A 16,534-nucleotide genomic window follows, 5' to 3' on the forward strand; every position below is an offset into this window, starting at 1 on the left:
AAAATGTGCGATTTTTTTTTTGGCATGGGCAGATTTGGTAGTTTGCTTAGTCAGTTCTTTTGTCTTGCTTTCCATGTACAAATATTGAAACAATCTTAAATTGAGATACTTGAGAAGCAAAATGACATAAGAAGTCTTGTTTTCTGAAAACTGTTTATCTAAATTAAGCCAGTTTATGCTTAAAACAAGAACAAATATCTGCCAATCGGGTCAGAAAAATAAACTTAATTCAAACACTGCAGAAAAGATTTTCTTACTCAATGTTTTTGTCTTGGTTTCCAGTAACAATAGCTAAAAATATCGAAACATTCTTAAATCGAGACATATTCACTTGAGAAGCAAAATGATTTAAGATATTAAGTTGTTTTCTAAAAACATTATGCTCAATGTTTTTGTCTTGTTTTCCAGAACAAATAGCTAAAAATATTGAGATACATTTACTTGAAAAGCAAAATGATTTAAGATATTAAGTTGAAAAGAAGAACAAATGTCTGCCAATGGGGTCAGAAAAAGAAAGCTTATTTTTTAAGCTTTTATTTTCTTGTTTTAAGCAAAAACTCATTTAATTTTGATACAATTTTCAGAAAACAACTTAATATCTTAAATCATGTTTCCTCTCAAGTAAATCTATCTTGATACAATAATGTTTAGATATCTGTACTGGAAAACAAGACGAAAATACTAAGAAAATCTTTTATTTGCAGTGAAGGGAAAGCATGATTATTATTTTACGCCATTGTTTTTTTTTTCTTTTCTTGTAAGAAAGTGAATTTTGATACAAGACGTAATATCTTTTGTCATTTTGTTTGTGCATATTGTACATGTATCTTGATTTTAAAAATTTTAGATGTTTGTACTGGAAAGCTAGATAAAATGCTGAGTAAGAAAATATATCCTTTGAGTGAATAATGCATATATATAATATATATATAAATAAAAATAATTGAGTATTTCCCCCCCCCCCCCCCGAATTGAGTAAATATTGCATAAAATGTGTCCAAATCTACAAACAATCTTTTCAACAGATAGTAAACTTTGTCTCCTTTTTCCCCCAATTTGATGTGAACTTTGAGTAATCAGTAAAAACACTCAAAGACAGTAAAGAAGCAATTGTCGTTCAACAACTAGATGATCATGTATTTTGCACCATATAAGCTGTATACTACAGCATTGTTCTTTTTTTGTTCTGAGAGTGTTTATCTCCCACCATTAGTATTAAGCACCACAGACGTCTTCCCGTTTCCTACCTCTGCCCCTGAGACAACAAATTATAATTACACATAGCAATAAAACAAATCTCTTTAGCACCACAGTGGGAAAACACAACAAACAAGACATCTCAACACATATACACACAGCACAAAATACTCTTGAGGTTGACCATCATAAATCTATGAATGCGTTTACATCAAAAAAGAAGCATTATTTAGTCAGTCTTCAGTGTAATGCTCATATGACGCCTCTCTCTCAACCCAACACAGTAATTCTCATTCATTACCACACACATATATGAAGCAATTGAGCGGTTTGGAGCAAAGGTTGATATGCTAGCACCATGGAAACATGGATCACTGACAGGGAAACATACAAGGCTGCTCGCTAACAAGACAAGCAGCTTAAGTGAGCGGACTACTTTACATATTAATAAGCAGCTGGGCTCCATTTGAGTCATGCACATAAACTGCCTTGCGTTTTGAAAAGCTCGGGCCTTATTTAACATTGTTTATGTATGCGTACACTGATTAAAGATGAGTAACACTGCAAGTTTGATGTGACAGGGAATATTCGAGCGAGGAATTACAAACAGATCGGTGTGGTATTTTCTTGTCAAAACTAGTAAAGAGGCATAACTTTGTCTCAGTTGGCATCACATTGCAGTCAAGGCAGGGAAATGCGTCTCAGAAATATTTACTCTTCAATGTCGAGGCAGATCCCTCAAGTGGCAAATTAATTTCAAATCATCGCTATCAAATGAGACAAACAAAAACGAGATCCGTGTCACAGGCTGTAAATTCAACATATATGCTTTGGGCTAAAACGCTCTGTGGCGCAGATGACAGACAAATGATGTATTGTTTTTTTTCAGCCGGAGCAGTTCTCGGAACCCTAGTGGGTCACGCCTCATAATTTAATCCCCAGGTGAGTAGAGTATAAAGATAGGCAGGAAACGAGATTAAAAAAAAACTTCCCTTTGATAAATGTGCTTAGTTCATCTTGGGTGGCGTTCTTGCGTTGCAACCATGGAACTGAGGGCTTTTGAAACCCATCAGATGTTCAAAAGTCATTTGAAAAACATGCCACAAACCCACCGTTTGCATATTACGCAATAAATATCACTCCATTCTTTAGCTGGCAAGTCCACTGCGTTAGCCGTTAAAACACACTGGTCCGACATGGAATCCAAACTTCTGGTTGTGATTCCCAAAGTCTGATACTGCTACATCTATGAGAGGAAGAAGCTCTGATCGTGGAGAGTCAATCTGCAGCACGGTCCTCTCTTGACCTTTACGTGTCTGTGGGAAGAAAACGAAACGTTAGCTGAAAGAAGGCTCCTGGTTTTAAGCACATTCTCAAGTGTAGTTTTGCTCTGCAATGATTTTCTGAGTGTATCCCTGTGAGGTTCTGGATAATGCATTGAACTCCTGCTGAAAAGGCTTATTTGGGTGCTATTTTAGAATTAGCGTGTTGTGATTGTTTTTAGCTCCTCATTTTCTGCAGACGGAAGGCTTATTTGGTAATTCATTAAAACTCCTAAGAAACTAAGTGTGGGTGTTTTTTCCTAAGGAAATGCTAACCTAATACATCCCATTCAGACAAAATTATGGTTTACAAAACAAACACATGGTGACAGCATTACCAGGTTCATCAGAAAAGAGCTGTTTTAGATCAGTGCTTCATTTAAAGTAGCTGAAAATAACCACGAACACAGGTGTTTTAGCCTTTTCTTTTGATTTTTATCTTGATCAGTCGATTATGACTGTGAATTTGAGCACAGATGTTTTTCATAAAATGTAGCTCATCAAGCTGGGAAATATTTTAGTGTTTACTTTTACATGGCTCATTTCTCTTTAGAAATTGCTCTATACTATACGTTTGAGGGGGTTTATTCACCCACCTGTGGACAAACTGGTTGTGTGACAAACTAAAATACAGTTATATCTGGTTTTGTTGTTAGTTTATAAATGGCCTACATATATTTCTACACCAAACCACAAAATTAATAAACATTATTATAATTGCACTATACACTAATATTCAACAGTTTGGGCTTGTGATAAATATAGTGCCTGCAATCAATAAAATAAAAGAAAACGTCTCGGTTACGTATGTAACCCTAGTTCCCTGATAGGGAACGAGACGCTGCGTCAAACGCTGCGGGAACGCCCCTGCGTTGTGCGTCATGAAGCACGTATGGAATCAGCCCAATGGAGAGATGAAACGTCATAGGCGGGTGACGTCATCGACCAGGAAACTATAAAGCACCCCAAAAACACAAGCGCATTAGCTTCTGATAGGCTTGAAGGAAGCGCTAACGGGAGTGCCGGGAGTATGGCGGAGCGACGCAGCGTCTCGTTCCCTATCAGGGAACTAGGGTTACATACGTAACCGAGACGTTCCCTTTCAAGGGAACTTCGAGCTGCGTCAAACGCTGCGGGAACGCGAATACCCACGTCGCCATAGGACCAAATGACCGTCATGTGAGACTAGCGCACAGAGGACGAGAGCACCTGTGCCCCAGGGGTAGAGCTTAAGTCTAGGTCATAGAACTTAATAAAAGTATGCGGTGAAGACCATCCAGCCGCATCACAAACATCACTCAGGGAAACCCCCGACAAAAGAGCTTTAGAAGCAGCCATACTCCTGGTAGAGTGAGCTCGGACAACCAAAGGTGAAGGCTGGCCAGCCGACTCATAAGCAAGTGAGATAGCCTCAACCACCCACTTGCTCATTCTCTGTTTAGACGCCGGACACCCTTTCCTGGGTGGCCCGAAACATACAAAAAGTTGTTCTGATTTCCTCCACAGGGCAGCTCTGTGGACATAAGCGTCTAATGCCCTAACAGGGCAGAGTGAATTAAGTTTCTCCTGGTCCGATGACATAAATGGAGGAGGACAGAAAGCCTGCAGAACCGTAGGTCTAACAATATTAGTAGGAACCTTAGGAACGTAACCTGGTCTAGGATGCAGAAAAGCTTTAACCATGCCAGGTGCAAATTCCAGGCACGAGGGTGAAACCGACAGAGCCTGCAAATCTCCGATTCTTTTTAGTGAAGAGATAGCAAGCAAAAAGATAGTCTTAAAAGTGAGAAACTTCTCGGGAACTTCTTCGATAGGTTCAAAAGGAGCTAGGGAAAGACCTTCTAATACAATGGCCAGATCCCAAGTCGGCACCCTCGTACGAACTGCTGGCCTCAGCCTCAAAGTGCCACGGAGGAAACGAGTTATAAGCGGGTGTCTCCCAAGAGAAACTCCACTGAAAGGGACGTGGTAAGCAGCTAGTGCCGCCACATACACCTTTAGTGTGGAGGGGGATAACCCTGTGGAGAAGCGCTCCTGCAGGAATTCCAGCACTGCACCCACTGGGCAGTTAACTGGGTCCTGCAGGTGTTCTCCACACCAAGAAGTGAAAAGTTTCCACTTCAAGGCATAAAGCTTCCTCGTGGATGGAGCTCTGGAGTTAAGAATGGTCTCAACAACCTCGGTTGAGAGACCGGAGTCTATGAGCTGGGCCCCCTCAGAGGCCAAGCCCACAGTTTCCACAATTCTGGGCGGGGGTGAAGTATCGTGCCCCCCGCCTGGGAGAGTAGATCCCTCCTGACCGGGAGCTCCAAAGGAGAACCGTCCAGGAGAGAAATCAGGTCCGCAAACCATACTCGGGCCGGCCAGAACGGGGCTACTAGTAGTAGACTGACCCCGTCCCGGCGGACCCTCTCCAGAACTCCTGGTAACAGAGCAATCGGGGGAAAGGCGTACAGACGTGACCTCGGCCACGGCTGCACCATAGCATCCAACCCCAGGGGGGCTGGAAGAGTGATGGAGAACCACCGATGACAATGAGTGGTCTCCTTGGAAGCGAATAGGTCCACCTCGGCGCGACCGAAACTCAACCAAAGGAGCTCCACCACCTCGGGGTGGAGTCTCCATTCCCCTGGCCTCGGCCCCTGCCTCGACAGGGAGTCTGCTACCACATTCAAATACCCAGGGAGATACATTGCTCTCAGAGATAGTAGCTTCCCTTGGGACCACAGGAGGATCTGACGGGCCAACTTGTAAAGCCGGCGAGACCGCAGGCCCCCCTGATGATTTATATAAGAGACCACCGACGTGTTGTCTGATTGAACTAACACATGATGGCCTCTCAGGTCTGTTAGGAAGTGTTTCAGAGCCTGAAACACAGCCAACATCTCTAGACAATTTATGTGCCACGAAAGATGATGATCCTGCCACAGACCTTGGGCTGGGCGACCACTCATGACCGCCCCCCACCCTGTGAGGGAAGCATCCGTCGTTAGCGTTATGCGACGACAAAGAGCCCCCAGCACAGGACCTTTGGATAGGAACCAAGTTTCTCTCCACATGACCAGAGCACGAAGGCAGCGCCGCGTGACTTTGAACGTGCGGAGCGGATTTCCCCTCGGGGAGAATCCCTTGGTCCTGAGCCACCACTGTAGCGGTCTCATGTACAACAGGCCGCAAGGTATAACGTTGGACGCTGCTGCCATCAGACCCAACAGTCTCTGAAACTGCTTGACAGTGAGTAGCTGGCCTAGCTTCACTTGTTTCACAGCTGAGAGAATCGAAGCGATGCGGGTCGGAGAGAGTCGCGCCCGCATCGATACCGAATCCCAAACGACACCCAGAAAAGTGGTCTTCTGGGAAGGAGATAATACACTTTTCTTTGCGTTCAGCCTCAACCCCAACTTTCTGATATGAGCGAGGACGACATCTCGATGCCGAACCGCCATCTGCTCGGTCTGAGCTAAAATCAACCAATCGTCGATGTAATTGAGAATACGAATGCCCTGAAGCCTCAGAGGCACTAGTGCTGCATCCATGCATTTCGTGAAAGTGCGGGGAGATAAAGCTAGGCCAAACGGAAGAACCCTGTACTGGTACGCCTCGCCCCCGAAGGCGAACCTCAGGAACTTCCTGTGTTGTGGAAGGATGGACACATGGAAGTATGCGTCCTTCAGATCTATCGTGACAAACCAGTCCTCGGACCTGATTTGAGACACGATCTGCTTGATAGTGAGCATCTTGAATTTTAGCTTCCCTACCGAGCGATTCAATATGCGCAGGTCTAAAATTGGACGCAACCCCCCATCCTTCTTTGGAACGATGAAATATCGGCTGTAATAACCTGACTCCAAACTGGGAGGAGGAACCCGTTCTATAGCCTCTTTTTGAAGGAGCGTTTTCACCTCTTGTTCCAATACCAGAGCCTGCTCGGGGCCCACCACTGTGTGCAGAACCCCTCTGAATTTTGGTGGACGACACCTGAACTGGATAGCATAACCCTTTTCTACTGTCTGCAGGACCCAATGAGATATTTTTGGAAGGCTTTTCCACTCTGCCAGAAATTCTACTAAGGGTACCAGCCTCTCGAGACTGGCCTCTGGTGTAACTTGAGCAGCAGACGCAGCGCCCTGTAACGGCGCACCGGCAGGGAACAACTGGTCTGACCGCTCTGAGACCCTCCTCAGAGGGAGCGAGCGTCCCTCGGGAAAGCGCTCGCTGGGATCGTCTGTGCCCCGGCATAAAGGCGGGGTTGGCAGAACGAGCCCCTGAGGGCACCGAGGAGGAATGGGCACCGTAAAAAGAGGTGAACACCTTTCCGCCTCGGTGGGGACCACCCTCAGCATCCTGAACGGCTTGGCGTCAGGACTTCTTCTTAGCCGAAGCCTTCTTAGCCAATATAACTGTCCTCAGATCAGTTCTACTGGGAGAAGGCTTCGGCTGAGAGTGTCGCGGCTGAGCCCACTGTCCAGCAGGGGGAGCACGAGACGCGACACTCTGCCTCTGCTGCGCTCTATGTGATGAGCTCGAAGACGGCCGGGGCTGCTCCCGCCCAGCAGCCCCAGGGACATGAACTTTAAGGGGAAGAAACTTTTTAAAAGCTGCAGTTTGTTTCTTTTCTTCTTGGAATTTATCGATAACTGAATTCACAGCATCACCAAACAACCCCATGGGAGAAAGAGGAGCATCTAAAAGAAAAGCTTTTTCTCTCTCTTTAATATTAGTCTGATTTAACCACAAATGTCTTTCTGCGGCCACCAGAGCTGCCATAGAACGACCCATTAATTTGGCCGATTCTCTGGTGGCACGCAGGGATAAATCAGCAGCCTGACGCAGTTCGCGAACTACGTCAGTACTGACCTCCTCACTCTCACTCATGTCCCTTAGCAGATCAGCCTGGTATGCCTGCAAGATTGACATAGTATGCAGACATGACGCAGCCTGACCTGCTGCCGAATATGCTTTACCCACCAAAGCCGAAGTGTTTCTTAAAGGCTTGGTGGGTAATGCCGGTGCCTTAAAAGATGATGCTGCTTCGGGGGAGAGATGGCTCGCAAGCGTCTCTTCCACACGAGGCAACGCACCATAACCATGAGCCTTGGCTCCCATAATATTAGCGTATGTTGAAGTCTGGGGACTAAACACTCTATATGACACCGGTTTTCTCCATGATTTCGACACCTCGGTGTGGAGATCATGGAAAAACGGCAGGCACCGGCGTGGAGGCTGCACACGTGACGGCAAAAATCTCTCATCCAACTTTGATTTAGAAACAGACTCCTGTCTAGTCACTGGCCATTCAATATTAAGTTTTTCAACAGCTCTTGTTAACACCTCCATAAGCTCATCACTCTCAGGAGTGTGGGGTGGCGAATCCTCCACATCTCCCTCAACACTAACAACATCAAGTTCCTCAGAACTGGATAGCATTGGTGCCTCAGCCCGAGCGGAAGAAACCGCAGCGCGTGCTTCCGAACCCGGGACTGAGGCACTGGATCTCACAGGTGAAGGGAGAGATAAGGCAGAGCCCGTCTCAAACCCCGCTGTGAGATCCATCTGCGATCCCCACGATAAGCGCCGCCGCTCTGCCTCGGCAGAAGCGGGACCCGAACCGCGGGGAGCGCGCACCGAACCGCTCTCCTCAAAGAGCGACCGGCGGGAGCGGAGCGTCCTTAACGGCAAACGCTCGCAATGCTCACAGTCTGCTCCCTCGAGAGCAAACTGGGCATGCTGAACTCCCAAACAAACAACACAAAGATCATGTGTATCCCCGCTCGTTAAATAACGCGAGCAGGGAGGAACACACTTTCTAAACTGCTGTTCGTCCGCCATAATCTCTCAATATATATATATATAGGGATAAATTGTTTGTGTGGTGCAGGGTATGTAAGACAGACAATATCACACAGGGACAGATTCACATGTAGCGCGACTGAAAGCACAGAAGCTAATGCGCTTGTGTTTTTGGGGTGCTTTATAGTTTCCTGGTCGATGACGTCACCCGCCTATGACGTTTCATCTCTCCATTGGGCTGATTCCATACGTGCTTCATGACGCACAACGCAGGGGCGTTCCCGCAGCGTTTGACGCAGCTCGAAGTTCCCTTGAAAGGGAACTAATTAATTGCACATTTTTCTTTAATTAATCACGATGAATTACACCTAACATTACAGTTTTTAATATATATTTATATTGTAATAATTTTAAAGCCTATATTTTAAATATTTGTAATATTTTTTCTTTTTATAAAAGAATAGGCCAGTATCACAGATACATATACTGCAACTAATGTCTGTATGAAATTTATCTTTCTTACTGATAACGTTTCATTAGTCATTCAGCAATCCTTCAGCCTGAACCCTGTAGGAAACCCACCCTTAAACTTTAAGACATAAAGTGTCATGTGACAGGCACATGATGCGGATCTGACACACATCCCATTTTCTCACAACTCTTTACATTCATTTCAGACTTCATTTAACTCATTTAAGAGGATAGGCGACATATGTTAACGCGTTAATTTAAGAAACATAAATATATATATTTTTTCCCGGATTCTTTAATGAATAGAAAGTCCAAAAGAACAGCATTTATTTGGAATAAAAATCTTAAAAGCAAGGATGCATTCATTTATTTTTCTTTATAGAAATTAAGATAAAACCACAAACTTTTGAATGGTATTATATATGTCCACATCATCAGAACTGCCGTGCTGCTCAATGTCATAAGTAAAAGCTTCTTGTGTGGGATAATTTCATCTATAGAAATCACCTCACCTGACAACCATCATACAGTGACGTGATAAAGGGCGATTTGGCTTGCGTCATCTCCTCGTCGTTGCTGCCGCGGAACCGTATGGCATGTTGATGGCTGTGGTTCGTCACGTCGTACCAGCCGATGGAGTTCTGGCAGCTGTAGGTGAAGGTCTGCGTAGCTGTGGCACTGAGGAGCTTCAGGAAGGTCAGTTGGACCACTGCCACTGGGTTTCCATCAGTGTCAATGTAAGAGAACTACAGAAGTGGGGAATGATGGGTAAGCAGCACTCAGCTTAATCAAAGACAATGACATCCATACAAACTTGCACACCCATGATAGATGCTATTTCTAATGAAGGCAAGAGAGACTGACATCTGTCTGCCTAAATCTCTATAACAGGGTCAGATGTCACACCTTATGAATGAGCTGCAAGTGAAATAGGCCTGTTAGCTGTTACTCTCAACCATCATTTAATGAGTCGAGACGGATGGAGGTCGTAAGCGTGCACTCAAGAGGGTTTGGCCCGAGGCTTTTCAGATAGAGACGCATATAAATTCCGTTATATCCTTTTTCTAGACCAGACATAACATTTATTTTTTTATTTTCATCAAAGACAAACATCCATTGAGTGATACATCTCAGTTGATTGTTTGACAGTTTCGAAAACCTCTTTCACCATTGTTCACCTTTCATTTGAGAGTAAAAAGCCTCCATAAGAATTTGTCTATTTATTGCATTAGATAAGACACTATGTTTCTATCAAACTGTGCACTTTTTGTTTATCGACAATAAAGAATTTGGAGGCAAAATTCTATATAAAAATGTGTGTAGATCTAAACTTGGTGCTCCATACATGTTGACAGTCAGACAGTTAAAATAATTGATGAGAAATGCACCTGTTTGCCCTTTCTGTACTGGCTGTACCAACTGCCCGCTTTTTCTTTGTTCCAGGCGGCCAGCTTCACCTGTATTGAGAGATGAGGAGACAGTTCAGACGTGTTTTTCTTCAGACTCCAGAAGGCCTGTTGAACTGAGACTGCAGGAAGACGTGTGTAGTGAGCGTGAGTATGGTTTGAGAGTCACCGTTTCAAATCGCTTATCAGGGTGCAGACAGGTCTCCCCATCCCTGGTGAAGTTGCAGAAAACCTTGATGGAGTCTCGATGACAGCCTTGGTTTGGGTCAATCCAATATTCACCTAAGAGGGGGAGGATTGCAAGATCTCTCTAAATAGTTTTAAATACTCATTTAGCTGGGACGACTGATAAGTGGGGCCAATTCAGTAAACTGCCATGTTCACTGAGTATTAAATTAAAGCAATTAAACCAAAACACAAAGAGCACAAACACAACATTTTTATATGCGATGCAGAATCATTATAGATTTCACAATAATCAGTGCTATTTGCCAAAGTCATGTGGTAAATTACAATTCCATTCTTAAGTTGAACTGAAGTTGAATCGAAATGAAAATAAAAACATTCCTGTAGCTCGAACTGTAGAGGATGGTGCTAGCAACAACAAGGTCATTGGTTCGATTTCTGGAAAATGCATGAACTGATAAACCGGTCACTTTGGATAAATGCATCTGCCAAATGCAAATTCATAAAACTGATTTTAACAAGAGTAAGGAAAGTTTGTCAAGACAAATTTTGAATGTCATTTTGATATATCCAGATGTATGGTGTAGCATTTTAAAAAGCTGATTCAGGGACATCAGTGGAGTAGAGTGATACTATACAGTCCCAGTGAAGTATGTCAGACTGTGGTAGTCTGCTAATCTTCCACAACCAAGCACTCAAAACTGGCCTGCATGATGGTGAATTGCACTGTGAAATGTTACCTGATTTGCATATTACCTTTAGTGAACAGACAGCATGTGCAAAACAACCCAGATCAGCAGGCATTCTTAGTGAATTCCTCCCTATGGATGTAATTAATGAACTATGGGGAAATGTGTAAAGACTTCCTCACCATCTTTGTATTCTGGGTGACACAACATCAGCTCCTTGCATGTGCGGGCAGGACTCTCGAAGCTCCCGAGTGGTTTTCTCATGAGCTCCACCTCTGTTTTCATTGAGTTAAGTGAAGCGAACACCTCCTCCATGCCTTCTGGCTCATCCAGAGACTCGTCTGCCTGTAGGAAATCCTCCATGTTAAGCTGGACTACTTCCTCCTCCTCCTCAGTCTCTGCCCTGGCTCCGACTCCATGTCGGTTTGAGTGTCTCCTTCGCTTTTTACGTCCCTCTCTGATTGGCATTGGCTCGATCATAGTGGCTGGCGGGCCCTAGGGAAATAGAGTGATGGGAGACATGAGGAAACAGGATAAAAGACAAAGACAGAAAAGTAAGGAGAAATCATGGTGGCTCACAGGTGGTCCAGGTGGTCCAGCATGTCCTGGATCTCCTCTTGCACCGATGGCTCCCTTTTGGGGGGGGGGGGAACAGAAACAGTTTAGTCAGGCATCCCTAAATTTGGCACCTTCCTCAAAGGCCACTGCCAACTCAGAGCTTCATATGGCGATCCATTCAGAGGGATTATCCAAGTTGGAGCAGCAGGATACAACTCTGGTACTGCCAATGTCCTTCACTCAAGTTTCATAATAGAAGCAAGAGCTTAGATTAGAACAAACAAATACCATATAAATGAAGAGAGAGGCTAAAAAAAGCAAGATTGCAGTGAGAAAAATATATACTAACCTGGTCTCCTTTAGATCCTTTCTCACCTATTGAACCCTACCAGTGAGAAAGAAAGTGACAGTAATGAAAAAACTGATAAGATTTCACAAATCGATTTAAAATCACAGGCATCTTCAAAAGCAGTTCCACACACAAATAAATAAATAATAAGGGCTAATGAATATAGTGAGAAAAAGGAATGCATCTGAAAAAGGCAACTTACAGACAACCCAGGGGGTCCAGGTGGGCCAGTAGGGCCAGTAGGGCCACCAACGCCCTATTATCAAGAGATCAAAATAATGTTTCTACTTAGACCATCATGAATTAATGCCATTCATGCTAACACTTGACAAACAATCTGAAGACAAAATAAATATCAGTTTAAAATCCAATGCATCTTAACTTATAAGATACTGGCCATTCAAGTTTAAATTCAAAATCAGTTTTTATCGAATATTACTCATGAAATGTTGAAATGCTACTTTCTCAGGTATCTTAGCAAATGCAGTTTCTGACTGGCTTGTTTGTGATGGAGAATTTCCGTGCATTACAATTGCCTACTCTACTTTATTTATACATAGACAACTAAGAAAACTGTATATACATACACCGTATATATAATACATATAATACAGTTTATTTATACGTACACCGTCTCCTTTGGGGCCTTGTACTCCCTGATTTCCCGGCAGGCCTCGATCTCCTTTCTCTCCCATCTCTCCTGGAGGTCCAATCAGGCCAATCAGCCCACCATGACCCTAGACAGCACAAAGGACAGCAGAGCTATAATATACAACTTGTGAACTAAGCCATTACAATTTCCACATGCCAATATTTTTGCAAACACAAAGAACATTTCAGCATCACCACATTGCCGGGAAGTTATGCTTTGAGAGTTTTATGCTTGTCTTTAGTGAGAGATGTAATTGTCGTTCAGTTGCATTCACAGCTCTCTTAGGCTGTATAGTTTACATCTTGCGTAAAAAAGTGCACATCAATGATGCAACCAGGTATCACACCTTTATGATGCTCCCATACCTTATCTCCTTTAATGCCAGGATCTCCTTTCAGTCCTGGTAATCCAGCTGGCCCCTATATAAAGTAAAGCCAGTCACAGAGTGCAATTTCACTGCGAGGCAGAGTTTACTGCAAGCCCAAAATCATTTGTCTTCTTTTCTTAGACCAGTATTTGATACAGTTGTAGATCGATATGGGAGAGAAAGAAGTGGTGGAAACCCTACCATAGGTCCTGGGGGTCCCGTTTGCCCTGGGGGCCCATTTAACCCTTGCTCCCCCTGGAGAAGAACCAGGCAGAGCATTACGTTCAAGATAGATTAAGTAGTCAGAGAGGTCAATAATAAGCGTGGGTGAGTCACAGGGTTAGATATCTGATATCTATAGCAGATTGATGTACTGTAAAAAAGAAAAAAAAAAAGATGTGCTTAGACTTACAGCAGAGCCTGGAATCCCACGCAAACCCTCTGGACCAGGGTTTCCAGGGTGTCCCTGTGGTCCGACAGGCCCTGTCTTCCCTGCTGGACCCTCTGCACCAGCAGAACCCTGACGAAGATAGCAATGTACTAGTGTAAAACATGTATATGCTACATATAAGATTTTAAATGAAGGTTTATTATAATGCACATACCTTTGCCCCCTTTTTTCCCTGTTTACCTTCTTTTCCCTCAGGACCTACATGTCCCTGTGTAGAAGGAGACTAGTGATTAGAAAACACAGTGTGGAAATCATTCTGTACACAATTCACAGTGGCCAAACCCACCCTCCGTCCTGGTGGCCCTGGAGGGCCAGGCTCCCCTGAGGCTCCTTGGGGTCCCTGTTAAAAACAGAATATTTATTTCACAAATGTATAATTTCATCGACATCACAAACCGCTCTAATACTCTACTTACAGCTTTCCCAGGATCGCCATTATCCCCTTTAGCTCCTGGTCCACCATCAATACCCTATAACCAACAATTATTCAAATCACCATGTGTATTCACCATCAAAATGTGTCAGTCTTGAAGCTTGAATTGATCCAGGTGTGTGCTGGCACTTACATTAGCACCAGGCTCTCCAGAGGGTCCAGAGTCTCCAGGAAATCCAAGGGGACCCTATTGAGGGAAATGGATGATGTCAGAGTAAAATCTTCCTGACAGTTTAAACTATGGGTGTAGTTACTCACTGGGTTTCCTTTGGGTCCATCTGATCCAGGTGTGCCTCTAAATCCAGGGGGCCCTGCAGCCCCAGAGGGGCCGGTATCCCCCTTCTCACCCAAGTCACCTTTTTCTCCCTTGACATAGAAGCAACAGGAAAGTTAGTGATACAGCACATGGGTGATGAAAGACAAATGAGAAAAAGAGGTAACAGGAGGAAATTACTTACAGAGGGGCCAGTTTCACCCACATTTCCTGGATTCCCTGCTTCTCCGTCCTCACCCTAGACAGAGCACAAAAGAGACAAACAAAGAGAATAAAGCAAAAAGAAAGCGATCATCCATCATACTTGGGCTTACATGTTTACGTAGTTAAAGAGGCAGCACCCTCCAACAAATAAATACAACCTCCCCCATAAATCAGAAAAACACAGTACATAAACACAGTAAGAGAGGTCTACCTTTTCTCCCACAACTCCTGGCTGGCCCACTCCGCCCGGCATGCCCTGAGGACCCTTGCCACACAGAACAAAACTAAAGTCAGTTTCATACATAATGCATGCAAGGCTGTCTCCTCTACTTGCAGACTGTTGACATTACAGTGATAAGATTACACACTACCGAACACAGTCTCTGTGTATATGTGATCACATTTTATTAAGCTAAAACGCCATATTGTTCAGCTTCCTCCTGGCTGAGATGTTTATTGCTGCACTGCCTGAGTATGAATGTCTTAGATGAGTCTAAACTAAAGTGGCAGCCCTGGTCTCTGGAGTCTCTCTGCTGAGTGCCTTTAAGTGAGGTGAACACATGAAGCCAAATGGATGACCAGCTCATGTATACTGACCGCTTTCTTCATCTTTTAACCTGACTACCTGTACCGTGTTCATCTCCTCTCTTATCCAGCTCAGGGAGACTGATGGTGTATGGGTCACTGCCGCGTCTCTCACTTTTCAATTATTAACACATGGGAGATGTTCAAAGGCGGCCATTAATAGAGGTAAATATAACTCTCTCAGGGATGATAGTCTAATATTCCTTAATCATTCATAGAGAAGTAAATATAACTCTTGCAGAAGGATCATATCACACTTCTTGTTAATAATTTAACACTCAAAATCAGCAGAGGGTGGGCAGAAAGAGATATGGGGAGGATGAAAGACTGAGGCGAGAGAAATTAGGTGTCGTATGTGACCTCATAACAGCCTAGGGGGTTTCATCTACGGCACGGCAGAGTGTTGATACACAGGACGGATTCTTTGGAGTCGTAAAGCAAAGCCTCCTCATTATGTCTCGGCAGTACTGAGGTGTTTAACTACAAAACAACCCCTATCAGTGCTGATATTCTGTCCTGTACTTGAACCCTACAGCACAGCAGGCTGATAGCAGGAAGGAAAACACAAAGACACTTACCTCACCCCCAATGGCTCCCTGGGGGCCACGCGGACCATGTTGTCCTGGGGGTCCCTGATGAGAAGCAGAATGATTAAGCATTTCCTACACATCATTATACATGTACTCTCTCTCCTTCTCTTTTTCTACAATCAGCACATTTCTCTGTGTCAGATAGGTGGTTTTTTTGTACATCTATGACATGGTGGTGACAGGCTATTACGGGGCGGGCTGATTTCCTCTGTGTGCTGTGTCTGGATTTTAATAAGGACCATCTTACTTCTCCATTCTCTGGTAACACTGCATGAATTTTCAACTCCTGTAGCATACGTCTTAGTGCTGAAAAGGGCGGAACACAAGCCATTAATCAAACTGGCCAAAACCCATTGCTAGTGCGGCGCACGCAGTCTCCACCGAGAGATATTAGTGCTTCGCGAGGCATCCAGCAGGATAGGCTGCATCGAGCATCAACACCAAGGCTGAGTGTGTAGTCTCAAAAATATACAACACCCCACACTCGAGAATCCATCACAGAGGCTTAACACAAACCGGTACAGAGAAAACGGGAAATTCGGTGGCTATGCTTTAGGGCCTGGAAATCCCATGATCCACAGCATTCGCTCATGGATGAGACGGTCCCAGTGAGGTCTTGTGGCTTTGTTTTTGCTCAGTTTTGATGCACTTCATCTAATCGTGCAAGTGTGTGGAACTGTTGAGAATCTTGTTTTGCATTTCTTCATGGTTGACGGAGCCGCAAGAAGTCTGTCACAAAGGAGCGCGCTCATTAGACAGCCCAGGCTCACGGTAATCTGATTAGCAGCTGTCATGCTGCCTTCCACTTCAGAACCAGCATCACTCTCTCTCTCTTGTCACTCTCGGCTCATACGGGCCTGACACTTATACACTCACACACATGAATGATGCCCCACTCTCACATGGTTTCTATAACAGTTTCCTCATCTCTCAGTGTTATAGATCTCTACAGACTCCCATCCTACACACACACAAGAAATGCTGTACAGGTTTGAAACGATGGACTGACT

The 16,534-nt window shown here is 44.3% G+C and overlaps 1 protein-coding gene across 2 annotated transcripts in view; it reads right to left on the reverse strand.

The window, feature by feature from the left end:
• Window positions 1-1,110: 1,110 nt before the first annotated feature.
• col5a3a (collagen, type V, alpha 3a) overlaps window positions 1,111-16,534 on the reverse strand; it is a 66,274-nt gene continuing 50,850 nt past the window's right edge. For both annotated transcript variants that reach the window (XM_077213429.1, XM_077213430.1), the window contains 20 exons: window positions 15,513-15,566; window positions 14,561-14,614; window positions 14,330-14,383; window positions 14,130-14,237; window positions 14,005-14,058; window positions 13,855-13,908; window positions 13,725-13,778; window positions 13,593-13,646; window positions 13,400-13,507; window positions 13,189-13,242; window positions 12,986-13,039; window positions 12,598-12,705; window positions 12,171-12,224; window positions 11,969-12,004; window positions 11,641-11,694; window positions 11,244-11,556; window positions 10,356-10,468; window positions 10,169-10,237; window positions 9,293-9,526; window positions 1,111-2,513 (listed from right to left, as the gene is read on the reverse strand). In XM_077213429.1, coding sequence (XP_077069544.1) covers window positions 2,367-2,513; window positions 9,293-9,526; window positions 10,169-10,237; window positions 10,356-10,468; window positions 11,244-11,556; window positions 11,641-11,694; window positions 11,969-12,004; window positions 12,171-12,224; window positions 12,598-12,705; window positions 12,986-13,039; window positions 13,189-13,242; window positions 13,400-13,507; window positions 13,593-13,646; window positions 13,725-13,778; window positions 13,855-13,908; window positions 14,005-14,058; window positions 14,130-14,237; window positions 14,330-14,383; window positions 14,561-14,614; window positions 15,513-15,566 — 1,830 coding nt within the window. In that variant the 3' untranslated portion in view covers window positions 1,111-2,366. The remainder of the gene's footprint in view (window positions 2,514-9,292; window positions 9,527-10,168; window positions 10,238-10,355; window positions 10,469-11,243; window positions 11,557-11,640; window positions 11,695-11,968; window positions 12,005-12,170; window positions 12,225-12,597; window positions 12,706-12,985; window positions 13,040-13,188; window positions 13,243-13,399; window positions 13,508-13,592; window positions 13,647-13,724; window positions 13,779-13,854; window positions 13,909-14,004; window positions 14,059-14,129; window positions 14,238-14,329; window positions 14,384-14,560; window positions 14,615-15,512; window positions 15,567-16,534) is intronic.

This window comes from Siphateles boraxobius, unplaced genomic scaffold (assembly GCF_051911475.1).
Source record: "Siphateles boraxobius isolate OS27281-9 unplaced genomic scaffold, OSU_SipBor_1 66, whole genome shotgun sequence".
In the NCBI taxonomy this organism is placed as follows: domain Eukaryota; kingdom Metazoa; phylum Chordata; class Actinopteri; order Cypriniformes; family Leuciscidae; genus Siphateles; species Siphateles boraxobius.